Source organism: Macaca mulatta, chromosome 10 (genome assembly GCF_049350105.2).
Source record: "Macaca mulatta isolate MMU2019108-1 chromosome 10, T2T-MMU8v2.0, whole genome shotgun sequence".
NCBI lineage: Eukaryota > Metazoa > Chordata > Mammalia > Primates > Cercopithecidae > Macaca > Macaca mulatta.
This window is the reverse complement of record NC_133415.1, coordinates 80141614-80155505: the sequence shown is the minus strand read 5'-3', so window position 1 is coordinate 80155505 and position 13892 is coordinate 80141614. Positions and strand designations below refer to the sequence as shown.

The following is a 13892-nucleotide window of genomic DNA, read 5'->3' as shown; positions in this document are numbered from 1 at the left end:
TCCCAAAGTGCTAAGATTACAGGCATGAGCCACTGTGCTTGGCTTAAAGGACATTTTGGGAACCGATGTTAACATAACGTCTATTGAAACCTTTTATTTTTGGGATATCAGATTTTGAAAGATAAATTGACCATTGGAGGTTATATGTTACATAGGGTTGGGAATTTCCTGTTTCTAGTTTGCTGCTAAACCAAAACTCTGAAGTCTCAATTTTTTTTTTTTTTAAACTAATAGGAAATATAGCTTTTCATTCTGAATCTTTGTTTTTCACAGTTGAGGCTTATGAGTAGTCAGCTTGTTATTGTTAAAGTATTTCATAATGCAGTTTGGGCTTGTCAGGATGATTGGGTTGGCTCAATACTTTGATATTTTTATTTTTCATCTTTGCTGTAGTATTTTTTTTAAGTTGTGCATCTAAATCAAGACAGAATCACAATTCTTTGCCCCAAAACCTTTTTGTGTAGAATTATGTTCTTTGGAAACCCTAGGGTTTGAAATAAGTTGGTACTGTGGTAAGTGTAAATTTAGTTTTCAGAAAAAAGCTGTGCTGACTTATTTTTCTTCCCCGTTTAGTTTTTCCATGGTTTGGCTTGGATATCGGTGGAACTCTGGTCAAGCTGGTTTATTTTGAACCCAAAGACATCACTGCTGAAGAAGAAGAGGAAGAAGTGGAAAGTCTTAAAAGCATTCGGAAGTACCTGACCTCCAATGTGGCTTATGGGTCCACAGGCATTCGGGACGTGCACCTCGAGCTGAAGGACCTGACTCTGTGTGGACGCAAAGGCAATCTGCACTTTATACGCTTTCCCACTCATGACATGCCTGCTTTTATTCAAATGGGCAGAGATAAAAACTTCTCGAGTCTCCACACTGTCTTTTGTGCCACTGGAGGTGGAGCGTACAAATTTGAGCAGGATTTTCTCACAGTATGCATTTTTTAGCTTATATACAATTTATGGTAATTTGATTGTTAAAAATAATGCCAGTAGCAAGTGGTGAAATAATTTCCATCTCTAGTAGAACTTGAATTTTCTTGAGTCAAATGAAGATTAAAGGGTACACTAGTGATAGAATGTAGCCGTCTAGAGGTGGTTGTATAGTTCAGATATACGGATATGGATGACAATCAGAGCCACTAAAAGGGTAGCATTTTGTTGTTCCTTTACTATGAAAAATTAGGGCATCTGCTGTATGTTGAGGAAGAAACTACCTACAAGGAACATCATTAGATCATGAACAATGAGATTGAAATATAATTTTAAAAAATCATTTCATGTCATGAAATTGTTTTCAATCTTGTCTACCACATAATTTCTCTTGTCTCCCTCAGTTGTTTCCATGCATGTTCACCAACTGAAAAAATAAGGAACTCTGGTCAAAAGTGGTGTTTTCAGGCTCAGGGCTGGTCTGAGATGGGTAACTGCAGAGCCCTTCTCTCCCAGAATGCTTTCTGATGTGTTCTGTGCTGCACACTTAACTGGAGTCTTGCCACCATGTCTGGCCCCTGGGGCGTGCTGCCAGGCGCTCTATCTTGCTTTTTTTGAGTGAACACTGGTGAACATTATGAGCAAGGCCTTGAGGCTAGGTCCTTTCAGGGTGGATGGTGGGGGTAGGCCAGAGAACTGACAAATGAATTGGCCAAGATCCTGACCTTCAGGGTGCAATACAGATTGAAAATGTCTTCAGTGACTGACTGTGTTTTTCTGTCGCTTAATGAGAGAACATTAGTCCAAAAGAGATTCTGCCTTTTTTTTTTCTTGAGATGGAGTTTCACTCTTGTTCCCAGGCTGGAGTGCAATGGCACGATATCGGCTCAACACAGCTTCCACCTCCTGGGTTCAAGCAATTCTCCTGCCTCAGCCTCCCAAGTAGCTGGGATTACAGGCATGTGCCACCACGCCCGGCTAATTTTGTATTTTTAGTAGAGACAGGGTTTCTCTGTGTTGGTCAGGCTGGTCTCGAACTCCTGATCTCAGGTGATCTGCCCGCCTCAGCCTCCCAAAGTGCTGGGATTACAGGCGTGAGCCACCACGCCCGGCCAATCCTCTTCATTTTTAGTTGCTATACAGTGCTCCGTAATACAAATAATAACTTAGTCATTCCTCTATTATTTAAATGGAATTAATTGATTATAAAACAGCTCAAATTTTGACTGCTAAAATTCCCCTCCCTCCCAAGAAGCTGTAGCTGGTTTAGATAGTGAAAAAAAAAATCTTACCTTCTAACTGGATACTTTCAGCCTTTTGGCTTCAGATTGTTGAATAATGTATGGCCTCTTTTGATACTGCTCCAAAGTCTTGAGATGGTCCTCTGTCACAGTCCTTGTGGCTCCTGCCCTGTGTCACCAGGTGGTTTCTGATAGTGCTGTAGCCTGAGCTGCGCTTCAGCCCCATTGTCCCTGTAAGCAGAGATCTGGATTTCTGCTTGAAGGTTGATAAATACTGTGGGGTTTTTTTTGGTCACACTTATTCAGCTGCTGCAGTAGTTTCTATGTAGAGTGTATTTGGCTCTGTGGTAGCAGGAGTCTGTCTCAGCATTCTATCCCTATGTTTGCTCCTAAATCTGTTCTTAAAGCATGCACAAATAATACACATCTGTGAGTGCACTTTTATGGTTTGTTTCACGTAGTGGGGATGTCTTACTGAATGGAATTTTTGTTTCTCTTGGGTTATTAAAAAGTCTGAGTACATTCTTATTTCATTACAGATAGGTGATCTTCAGCTTTGCAAACTGGATGAACTAGATTGCTTGATAAAAGGAATTTTATACATTGACTCAGTTGGATTCAATGGACGGTCACAGTGCTATTACTTTGAAAACCCTGCTGATTCTGAAAAGTGTCAGAAGTTACCATTTGATTTGAAAAATCCATATCCTCTGCTTCTGGTGAACATTGGCTCAGGGGTTAGCATCTTAGCAGTATATTCCAAAGATAATTACAAACGGGTCACAGGTACTAGGTAAGTTGTATATAAAACTCATTGTTTATTCTTAGTATCATAACGGGCTGAGTTTTCAGGTATTACATGTAACTAACTATACCTTCGAGAACCTGCTAGGTGAAAGATTTAAGTGTTTCTAGATTATGCAAACAAATGTTTCTCTTTGAAAATTCTGATTTTATGACCCAGTTTTCTTTAATCTCTACTGTTCAAGACTCACTATCCTAGGTGTTTCCTAAACGGTCGCGCCAGCAGACTCGTTGTAGCCCTTGCCCTCAGATAGTTTATGGTGTGCATACACAAAGTAGCTAAAGTTATTAGGCAGCATCTGTAAGGAGAAGGCATGGGAAAGGACCTAGCTTTGAAACCTGTGTAAATTTCATGCTTCTACACACATATATGTGTGTGTAGAATAATGATTTATTCTAGGTATGTGATTCAGAAGTTGATATGTACTAATCAGTAGAAAAATTATTGAAGGAAGGTAGTATGAAAAGAGAGGATTAGCCAGGCGTGGTGGCTCATGCCTGTAATCCCAGTGCTTTGGGAGGCCGAGGCAGGTGGATGACTAGGTCAGAAGTTCAAGATCAGCCTGGCCAACATGGTGAAACCCCATCTCTAGTAAAAATACAAAAATTAGCCGGACGCAGTGGCAGGCGCCTATAATCCCAGCTACTCAGGAGGCTGAGGCGGGAGAATTGCTTGAACTCAGAGGGTGGAGGTTGCAATGAGCTGAGATTGTGCCACTGCACTCGAGCCTGGGTGACAGAGTGAGACTCCGTCTCAGGAAAAAAAAAAGAAAAGAAAAGAGAGAATTAGGGCTGGGCACAGTGGCTCACACCTGTAATCCCAGCACTTTGGGAGGCCGAGGCGGGCGCATTGAGGTAGGGTGTTAAAGACCAACCTGGCCAACATGGAGAAACCCCGTCTCTACTAAAAATACAAAATTAGCCGGGCATGGTGGCACATTCCTGTAATCCCAGCTACTTGGGAGGCCAAAGCAGGAGAATCACTTGAACGAGGAGGCAGAGATTGCGGTGAGCCAAGATCGTGCCATTGTACTCCAGCCTGGGCAACAAGAGCTAAACTCCATCTCAAAAAAAAAAAAAAGGATTAGATGAAAGAAAATGTTTCGGCTTAAGGGTCAGAAGTCACTTCAGGAAAAACAAAAACAGGGATCTGGGGTTGGGATAAACAAATTTTTTAAAAAGCAGTTGTGATTTAAATAGAGGAGTAATTTTTTTGTGACAAAACACATTGCAGGAGGAGTATGATGGGGGGTGCACTGATAAGCCAGGGTGACAAGGTGCTCAGATGAGAATGACTCAGGGAATGTACTTGGAGAGGGAAGGGGAGGAGGTGTTAGCATGACCCCAGGCTTGTAGGGCTAATTTGCACTTGAGGCTCTTCATACTTGGCAGCCAGCCAGACTGCTCTGGGGACATGGGCCCTGTAGTTTGGACTTTGCATGTTGGCTCACATGCATATGTGTCTTAAAGGTATATATCAGGCACCTTATCTTTTCACAGACTTGTTTCCTACCAGTGACATTTGCATGATTGGGTTGGATATGTGAATATGGTTTTGGGTTCATAAATGTTAACTTCCTGTTCTTATTTTTTAAAATGTTACAATATTGTGTTACTTTTTTAAATCATAGTCTTGGAGGAGGAACTTTTTTTGGTCTCTGTTGTCTTCTTACTGGCTGTACCACTTTTGAAGAAGCTCTTGAAATGGCATCTCGTGGAGATAGCACCAAAGTGGATAAACTAGTACGAGATATTTATGGAGGGGACTATGAGAGGTTTGGACTGCCAGGCTGGGCTGTGGCTTCAAGGTAAGGGGGCATGTGTGTTCTAAGAAATACAGGAGGGCCGGGCGCAGGGGCTCATGCCTGTAATCCCAGCACTTTGGGAGGCCGAGGCGGGCAGATCATGAGGTCAAGAGTTCGAGACCAGCCTGGTCAACATAGCGTAACCTCGTCCCTACTAAAAATACAAAAATTAGTCGGGCATGGTGGTTTGCACCTGTAGACCCAGCTACTTGGGAGGCTGAGGCAGGAGAATCACTTGAACCCTGGAGGCAGAGGTTGCGGTGAGCTGAGATCACGCCACTGCACTCCAGCCTGGGTGACACAGTGAGACTCCGTCCCAAAAACAAACAAAAGAAATACAGAGATAAAATAATGGGCATATTTTTTAAAAAAGCTCTATTGAGATATAATTTACGTACTATAAAGTCACCTGTTTAAAGTGTACAATTTCGTGATTTCTAGTATATTTACAGGATTGCGCAACCATCACTGTAATCCCAATTTTAGGACATTTTTATCATCCTAGAAAGAAACCTTATATTCATTAGCTGCCACTCTCCATTCCCCCCATAGCCCCTGTCAAACAGTAATTTATTTTGTGTCTCTGTAGGTTTGCCTCTTCTGAACATTTAAGTGGTATCATACAGTATGTGATCTTTTGTGATTACTTCTTCGTTTAGCATAATGTTTTCAAACATTCACATTACAGTGTGAATCAGTACTTTATTCCTTTTTATTGCCAAATAATATTTCTTTTTTCTTTCTTTTTTTTTTTTTCTGAGACGGAGTTTTGCTCTTTTTGCCCAGGCTGGAGTGCAATGGTGTGATCTCGGCTCACTGCAACCCCCGCCTCCCGGGTTCAAGCAATTCTCCTGCCTCAGCCTCCTGAGTAGCTGGGATTACAGGCATGCGCCACCAAGCCTGGCTAATTTTGTTTTTTTTTTAAGTAGAGAAGGGATTTCTCCATGTTGGCCAGGCTGGTCTCCAACTCCTGACCTCAGGTGATCCGCCTGCCTCAGCCTCCCGAAGTGCTGGGATTACAAGCGTGAGCCACCGTGCCCTGCTGCCACATGATATTTCATTATGTGGATAATACTACATTTTATCCATTTATTGGTTGATGAACATTTGGGTTGTTTCCTTTTTTTGGTTATAATGTTGGACATTTATGTGTAAGTCTTTGTATGTATGCACATATATTTTTAATTCTTTTGGGTATATACCTGAGAGGAGAATTGCTGAGTCATATGATAACTTAATGTTTAATCTTTTGAGGAACTGCTACACTGTTTTCCAAAGTGGCAGTCCCATTTTACAGTCTTGGCAGGTTATGAATGTTTAAATTTCTTGTCAACACTTACTGTCTGTCTTCTTGGTTTTAGTTGTCTTAATAGGAGTGAAGTAATATCTTGTAGTGTTTTTATTTTTTAAGAGGCAGGGTCTCGCCCTGTTGCCCACGTGAGTGAGAGTGCAGTGTTGCGATCATAGCTCATTACAGCCTTGATCTCCTGGGCTCGTGTTTCTCCTGCCTCAGCCTCCTGAGTCACTAGGACTATAGCTGTGCACTGCCTTGCCTAATTTATTTTTTGTAGAGATAGGGTCTTTCTATGTTGCCTAGGCTGTCCTGGTCTCAAGTGATCCTCCCACTCCCACCTTGGCTTCCCAACATGTTGGGATTACAGGTGTGAGCCATCACGCCTGACTGAACACCTTTTTTGTGTGTGTGGCAAAGTCTCACTCTGTTGCGCAGGCTGGAGTGCAGTGACACCATCTTGCCTCACTGAAACCTCTACCTCCTGGGTTCAAGCGATTCTCCTGCTTCACCTCCCAGGTAGCTGGGATTACAGGCACACCTGCAAATTATGCCAACATGCCTGGCTAATTTCTGTATTTTTAGTAGAGGTGCGGTTTCGCCATGTTGGCCAGGCTGGTCTCGAACTCCTGACCTCAAGTGATCCACCCATCTCGGCCTCCCAAAGTGCTGGGATTACAGGTGTGAGCCACCGTGCCCAGCCCGAACATCTTTTCACGTGTTTACTGGCCATCGCTCTGTAGTCTTTGGAGAAATATCTGCTCAAGTCTATTGCTAAGTTTTTAGTTGGATTGTCTTTTTATTATTGAGTTCTGGATACAAGTCCCTTATTAGATACATAATTTGCAAATATTTTGTCCCATTTTGTTAGTTGTCTTTTCAGTTCCTTGACGGTATCCTTTGCAGCATGGAAATTTTAAATTTTGATGAAGTTAATCTTATCTATCATCTATCACTTGTGCTTTTGGTGTTATATGTAAGAAATCTAAGATAATGAAGAATTGCCTAATTTAAGATCATGAAGAATTTTTTTTTCTTCTGAGTGTTTTATAGTTTTAGCTCTTTTATTTTATTATTATTATTATTTTTTTTTTTTTTTTTTTGAGACGGAGTCTCATGCTCTGTCACCCAGGCTGGAGTGCAGTGGCTGGATCTCAGCTCACTGCAAGCTCCGCCTCCCGGGTTCACGCCATTCTCCTGCCTCAGCCTCCCGAGTAGCTGGGACTACAGGCGCCTGCCACCTCGCCCGGCTAAGTTTTTTTGTATTTTTAGTAGAGACGGGGTTTCACTGTGTTAGCCAGGATGGTCTCGATCTCCTGACCTCGTGATCTGCCCGTCTCGGCCTCCCAAAGTGCTGGGATTACAGGCTTGAGCCACCGCGCCCGGCCATATTATTATTATTATTATTTTATTTTATTTTATTTTGAGATAGAATCTTGCTCTGTCACCAGGCTAGAGTGCGGTGGCGCGATCTCAGCTCATTGCGACCTCCGCCTCCCAGGTTCAAGCGATTCTCCTGCCTCAGCCTCCCGAGTAACTGGGACTACAGTGCATACCACCATGCCCAGCTAATTTTTGTATTTTTAGTAGAGGCAGGGTTTCACCATATTGTCCAGGATGGTCTCATCTCTTGACCTCGTGATCCGTCCACCTCGACCTCCCAAAGTGCTGGGATTACAGGCGTGAGCCACTGCGCCCGGTGGTTTTAGCTCTGATATCTAGCTCTTATATTTGATCCATTTTGAATAACTTTTGTGTATGGTGTGAGGTGGAGGTCCAAGTTCATTTCTTTTGTGTGTGGATGTCCAGTTATCCTAGTACCATTTGTTGAAAAGATGATTCTTTCCCTGTTAAATTCTCTTGCCCCCTTTGTCAAAAATCAGTTGACCATAGATGTTTGGGTTTATTCCTGGACTCGATAAGTTCTGTGCCATTGATATATATATCTGTTTTTATGCCATTACCGCATTGCTTTGATACTGTAGCTTTGTATTAAGTTCTGAAGTAAGAAAGTGTGAGTCATCCAACTTGTTCTTTTTTCAAGATTATTTTGGCTATTCTGGGTACCTTGAGGGTATGAATTTTAGGGTTAACTTGGCAAGGTCTATAAATAAGACAATTGGGATTTTAATAGAGATTGCGTTGAATCTTTTGGCCAATTTGGAGGGTATTGCCATCCTAATACAGAGTCTTCTGATCCAAAAAGATGGAATGCCTTTGCATTTATTTAGATCTTTGCTTTCTTTCAACGGTGTTTTGTAGATTTTATTGTGCAGGTGTTACACTTTTGTTAGATATATCTGTAAGCGTTTTATTCTCTGATGCTATTATAAATGAAATCGTTGTCTCCATTTTGAGATCGTTTAGAAGTATAATTGTTTTTCGTATGTTGGGGCACATGGCTTTTACTAATAGAAAAATCACTTATATACATGCTTGTTTACTAAGTTTAGACACTTGGTAAATGCTTTGATTTCATTTTCTGTGTTTGTAACATTTGCTCATTGGTCATCACTTCCTTTTCTGATTGGCAAATTATTGTAGCAGTTCTGCTCGGCATGTACATTGAAGTACTTTTATCTTGTAGGGAAACCTGAAACTCTTAAGTAGCTCACTCTGGGACTCAGCTGTCTGTGCTTTGCTCTGCTCTGATGGAACAGTTTACTGGATGTGCATGTGACCATCTGAGTGGAACAGCTGTGCAGTTGAGATGAATGGCTGTTAGAGGTGTTGTCCTGGAACTGTCTGGTTGCAGGAGCAATGGTGCCTTCCAGTGCATCTGATGAGATTCTAACTGAATGTGTGAATATCTGGTATCAAAGCTCGACTTTAGTAGAAACCGCAGGGAAAGCTGTCTGCTCATTTAGATTGTTTGAGGGCTCTATTTGAAGCTGCATTTCTCTTTGAGCAGATGCTCTATTATTGCAAAATAGAAAGTTTGAAGATTTCAACAATGTTGCCCTAAAAGCTAATGTTATTTCAATAAAGTAACATTCAAGTTCTGTTGGGCTTTGTTGCTTTTGGTTTAGCAATGGGAATTTTTTTTTCCCCCCATCACAGCTTTGGAAACATGATGAGCAAGGAGAAGCGAGAGGCGGTTAGTAAAGAGGACCTTGCCAGAGCGACTTTGATCACCATCACCAACAACATTGGCTCAATAGCAAGAATGTGTGCCCTTAATGAAGTAAGGGGACATGGGTTTCTTTAATTGCTCTAAGGAAAAAACTGAACTTAAGTGGGCCCCACCATATGTCTGTCTTCTCAGAACAGTGCCTAAATGTAGTCATTTGGGGTGGGGTTTGTTTTAGCACGAAGTTAAAACTCTTCAAATAGAGATTAATCATCATCATCTTTTTTTTTTTTAACTGAAGATAAACATTGCTACTTGTCTAGAGGTAAAATGACATATTTTGAGGACAAAGTAGAGGAAGAGTAGAAGGTAGCCAGTGTTCCAGATACTGGGGACTGTTGGGGGTGATGATGGATAACGATGCTGAATGTAGACTCCACACTCACCGCTGAGCTCTAGAGGCCCTAGGGAGGAATCCAGAGGAAGTCACTGAAGCTGGGAGAAGACTGAGCAGGCCGAGGAGTGCCCTCCTTGGCTCCCCCACCTCAGCAGAGCTGTGTCTTTGTGCTTTCAGCTTCTTTACAGTGCTGCCTTGTAGCATTCAGGTCAAGCAGCATTGTACAGGGCTATGAAAGAACCAAGAATGGGCTGCCCTTGGGGAAAGAGGATCTAGGATCCAGTTGGTGCAGCTTATGGCTTGTCCCTGTGTGTACAGTTGTTAAATTATTCTTTTATTTTTATTTTTAAAAAGTTATCCTTTAAATAGATGATACAGGCATGGAGCTTAAAAGGAAACCTCAAAAGGCACAAAGGATTTGTCTCATTTTAAGTGAAAAAATACTGTATCAACATCAAGTAATTAAACATTTCTTTGTTTGAATATCATAACTACTTTTTTTCTTTATTGTATGTTCCCTTTCCTGTGCTTATGTATTTTCAGAAATTTTAGTTGGTGTGCATACCACAATTTGTATTTTGTACTTAAATATTACACATTTCATGGCTGTATATTTATTTGATCGAGTTATTTTATATTAAACAACATAGAGCTTGGCATTCGGTTGCTTGCTGATAACTTGGCAGTAAGCATTTTTAAGCATGAAGTTATTCTTTGGTTGAATTTTATTCTTGATATGGGGCTTACTTAGGAGTGAGATTTCTGGTCTACAGAAATGATCATGCTCATGAATTTTGACATTTATCGTCATGATGCTTTGCACAAGGGCTGCACCAGTTTAGATCATCTTTAGCAGTGAATGAGTGGATTAATTTTACTACAACTTTACTGACATTGGTGGTGGAATTTCAGTTGCTTTTTTTTGCTAGCTTAATAGGTCTAAAATTTTACTTTGATAACAAGTGGTTTGATTTTTTCCCTGTGTGTTATATTGCTTGTATACTTTGCCTGTTTGTGTCACTGTCCTTTTGGATTGGGGTCATACTGGTTTTTGTTTGTTTGTTTTTTTAACTTCTCTGTATAAAACATTGTATTTAAAACTAGTTATTACTGGTCATATTTAATACAAATGTTTTTCCTAATCTGTTTTCCTCTCCTGTGACATTATCTAGCATGCTTTGCAGTGGGTCCAGAGTTGTCTGGGGATCAGGTTTAAGTAGCCCTAGACCAACTGGACTAAATTTGATCAGCAGTCAAATTGTTGCTAAGAGCTATGCACATGGTGCTCTATTTGGGGTAGCTTTTATGAGAAAATAGGAATTAAGATGACAACTAATTGCCTTTTTTTGGTGTGCTCAGAACATTAACCAGGTGGTATTTGTTGGAAATTTCTTGAGAATTAATACGATCGCCATGCGGCTTTTGGCATATGCTTTGGATTATTGGTCCAAGGGGCAGTTGAAAGCACTTTTTTCGGAACACGAGGTAAGCTGACTTGTTCTTTGTGATATATTATGTACACAGAGGGCTTGCGGGTCACACTGTCATGGAACTTGAGGTAGAGGGTGGAGGTGAGATGGGCTGCAGTGTTTCTTTTGTTTTTTGTTTTTTCGAGATGGAGTCTCGCTCTGTCACCCAGACTGGAGTGCAGTGGTGCAATCTTGGGGCTCACTGCAGCCTCTGCCTCCTGGGTTCAAGCAATCCTCCCACCTCAGTCTCTTAAGTAGCTAGGATTACAAGCGTGCGCCACCACACCCTGCTAATTTTTGTACTTTTAGTTGGCCAAGCTGGACTGATCTCAAACTCCTGACCTTAAGTGATCTGCCCTCCTTGGCCTCCCAAAGTTCCAGGATTACAGGTGTGAGCCACTGTGCCCACCTTTTTTGGTAGTTTAACTTTGTAACATTCGAAAGCTGTTTCTTCCCTGATACTAATGCAAGGTAGATTTTGGGTTAATTTAATCGTAAGCTTAGGAATTTTAGAGAAAAACCCTTGATGAACATTCCCCTATATTTCTGATGCCACATTTTTGTCTGAACTGTCCTTTATATTTTTTCTATTGCACTGACTGTGCCATTACTCTGGGTTCTGGTTTTTTTCATTTTTTTCAATGCCAATTTTTATATATTGTAATTCTTGTGCCAGTTATTTAAGATGCATGTTGTAAAAATGAATAGATCAGTAAACCTGTCAGACTAGAACCACACTATCATAAGAACTTAAGTACAATTGTAGACAGGCTGGAAATGATGGAATGGAAAAGAATCAGATTGTTCAACCTCATAGCCTGTCTTGGAAAGCACTCTTACTTTTCCTGTTGGGGAAAAGAAGCAGAGGTGTGGAAAGAGGATAGGGTTCGTTCTTCCCTTCTTGGTTGTGGGTCAATTGAACTATTATTTCAACTGTTCTTGGATTTTAGATATTGTTATGATGAACATTTTTCAGAATTGTATTGCATATTTAGTTAAATAGTCTATATCAATTAAAGGAAATCAAAGTCCAGATAGTAGCACAGATTTGAAGTGCTAGATTACTTTTTCTCTTTAAATTGCTTTAGTTCATAGTTGAAGTCCAAAGTACACAAATCCCCTTATCAAAAAGCTTAAAATTGAAGTCATCTAACTTAGTTTTAAAATTCTAGCATTACTGTATTTGTAAACCAGCACTGAATTGCCATTAAGTTTCTTACAGTTCATAGTGTTTCTGTATACATCTTTTTTTTGTGATCTCAGATTTATTTTATTTTGCTTTATATTAGAATTTTAAAAACTCGAATGTTAGATCTTTTTCTGCTTTATTTCTGCCTCTTGTTTAACCTTTTCCTAGGTAGAACATGGAGACTAGTTTTTTAAGTTAACCTTAAAAAAACCACAAAAAACAGGCTGGGTGCGGTGGCTCATATCTGTAATCCCAGCATTTTGGGAGGCTGAGATGGGCAGATCACCTGAGGTCAGGAGTTTGAGACCAGCCTGGCCAACATGGCAAAACCCCATCTCTACTAAAAATACAAAAATTAGCCGGGTGCAATGGCGGGTGCCTGTAATCCCAGCTACTCGGGAGGCTGAGACAGGAGAATCTCTTGAACTTGGGAGGCGGAGGTTGCAGTGAGTTGAGATCACACCACTGTACTCCAGCCTGGGCAACAGAACGAGACTCTGTCTCAAAAACAAAAATAAAACAACAAAACAGACAAAAACACCAAACAGGCCAGGCGCAGTGGCTCACGCCTGTAATCCCAGCACTTTGGGAGGCTGAGGTGGGCGGATCACCAGGTCAGGAGTTTGAGACCAGCCTGACCAACATGGAGAAGCCCTGTCACTACAAAAAATACAAAAATTAGGCCGGGCATGGTGGCTCAAGCCTGTAATCCCAGCACTTTGGGAGGCCGAGGCGGGCAGATCATGAGGTCAGGAGATCGAGACCATCCTGGCTAACACAGTGAAACCCCGTCTCTACTAAAAAATACAAAAAACTAGCCGGGCAAGATGGTGGGCGCCTGTAGTCCCAGCTACTCGGGAGGCTGAGGCAGGAGAATGGTGTAAACCCGGGAGGCGGAGCTTGCAGTGAGCTGAGATCCGGCCACTGCACTCCAGCCTGGGCGACAGAGCGAGACTTCGTCTCAAAAAAAAAAAAAAAAAAAAAAACACACACACACACACAAATTAGCTGGGCGTGGTAGCACATGCCTGTAATCTCAGCTACTTGAGAGGCTGAGGTGGGAGAATCGCTTGAACCCGGGAGGCAGAGGTTGCAGTGAGCCGAGACGCGCTACTGCACTCCAGCCTGGGCAACAAGAGCGAAACTCCATCTCAAAAACAAAACACCAGACCGATACCGTCATGTCATAATAGTTATAAGCCCTTTGTGAAATTCTTGGTTGCATTTTGTCCTTATTGCTCGCTGACTTTGTTTTTCCCACTGGTTAGCTTTGCTGGTCCATTTGTCCCTGTGTTTTCCATTTGCATTCAGGCCTTTGACTCTTTTGTTGATCTCTGTACTTGTGGAACTTTGATTACTTGAGCCTCTCTGAGCCTTGAAATATTTTCTTGCCCTCACATTGAAGTCACTTTAACTTTTCTTGTGAAAGCTTCCTATAGATTCTCTCAAGCCTTTCCTCTTTTCTTCCTTTACTCTCATCTTAGCATGTTATAGTTTATAACCACCTGTTTCTGTCTCGATAGTAGCATCCCAGTCTTCAGTGGACCCCTCTCTCTCTCTCTCTCTGTGTATATATGTATATACAATGGTTGACTTTATCTTCTGTATTTTATTATAAAAGGTACAGAAAGCTACCTAAAACAGACTGTATAGTGAACTCTTAAGACAAATACCCTTGCCTCTGTATTTCCGTTGTGCTT

At 41.4% G+C, this 13892-nt stretch overlaps 1 protein-coding gene, 1 long non-coding RNA gene and 1 other non-coding gene across 3 annotated transcripts in view; all 3 read left to right on the top strand.

Moving 5' to 3' along the window:
* The window catches only part of PANK2 (pantothenate kinase 2), a 40427-nt gene that overhangs the window by 17807 nt on the left and 8728 nt on the right, over positions 1-13892 (top strand). The window contains 5 exon segments of the mRNA NM_001435890.1: positions 574-926; positions 2707-2960; positions 4603-4779; positions 9128-9251; positions 10894-11019. Coding sequence (NP_001422819.1) covers positions 574-926; positions 2707-2960; positions 4603-4779; positions 9128-9251; positions 10894-11019 — 1034 coding nt within the window.
* On the top strand, positions 9700-9777 carry MIR103-2 (microRNA mir-103-2). Its single transcript, NR_032393.1, has one exon. It is a non-coding gene; the product is annotated as a microRNA mir-103-2 (primary transcript).
* On the top strand, positions 11060-13355 carry LOC144332048 (uncharacterized). The gene is made up of 2 exons (XR_013399753.1): positions 11060-11187; positions 13282-13355. It is a non-coding gene; the product is annotated as an uncharacterized LOC144332048 (long non-coding RNA).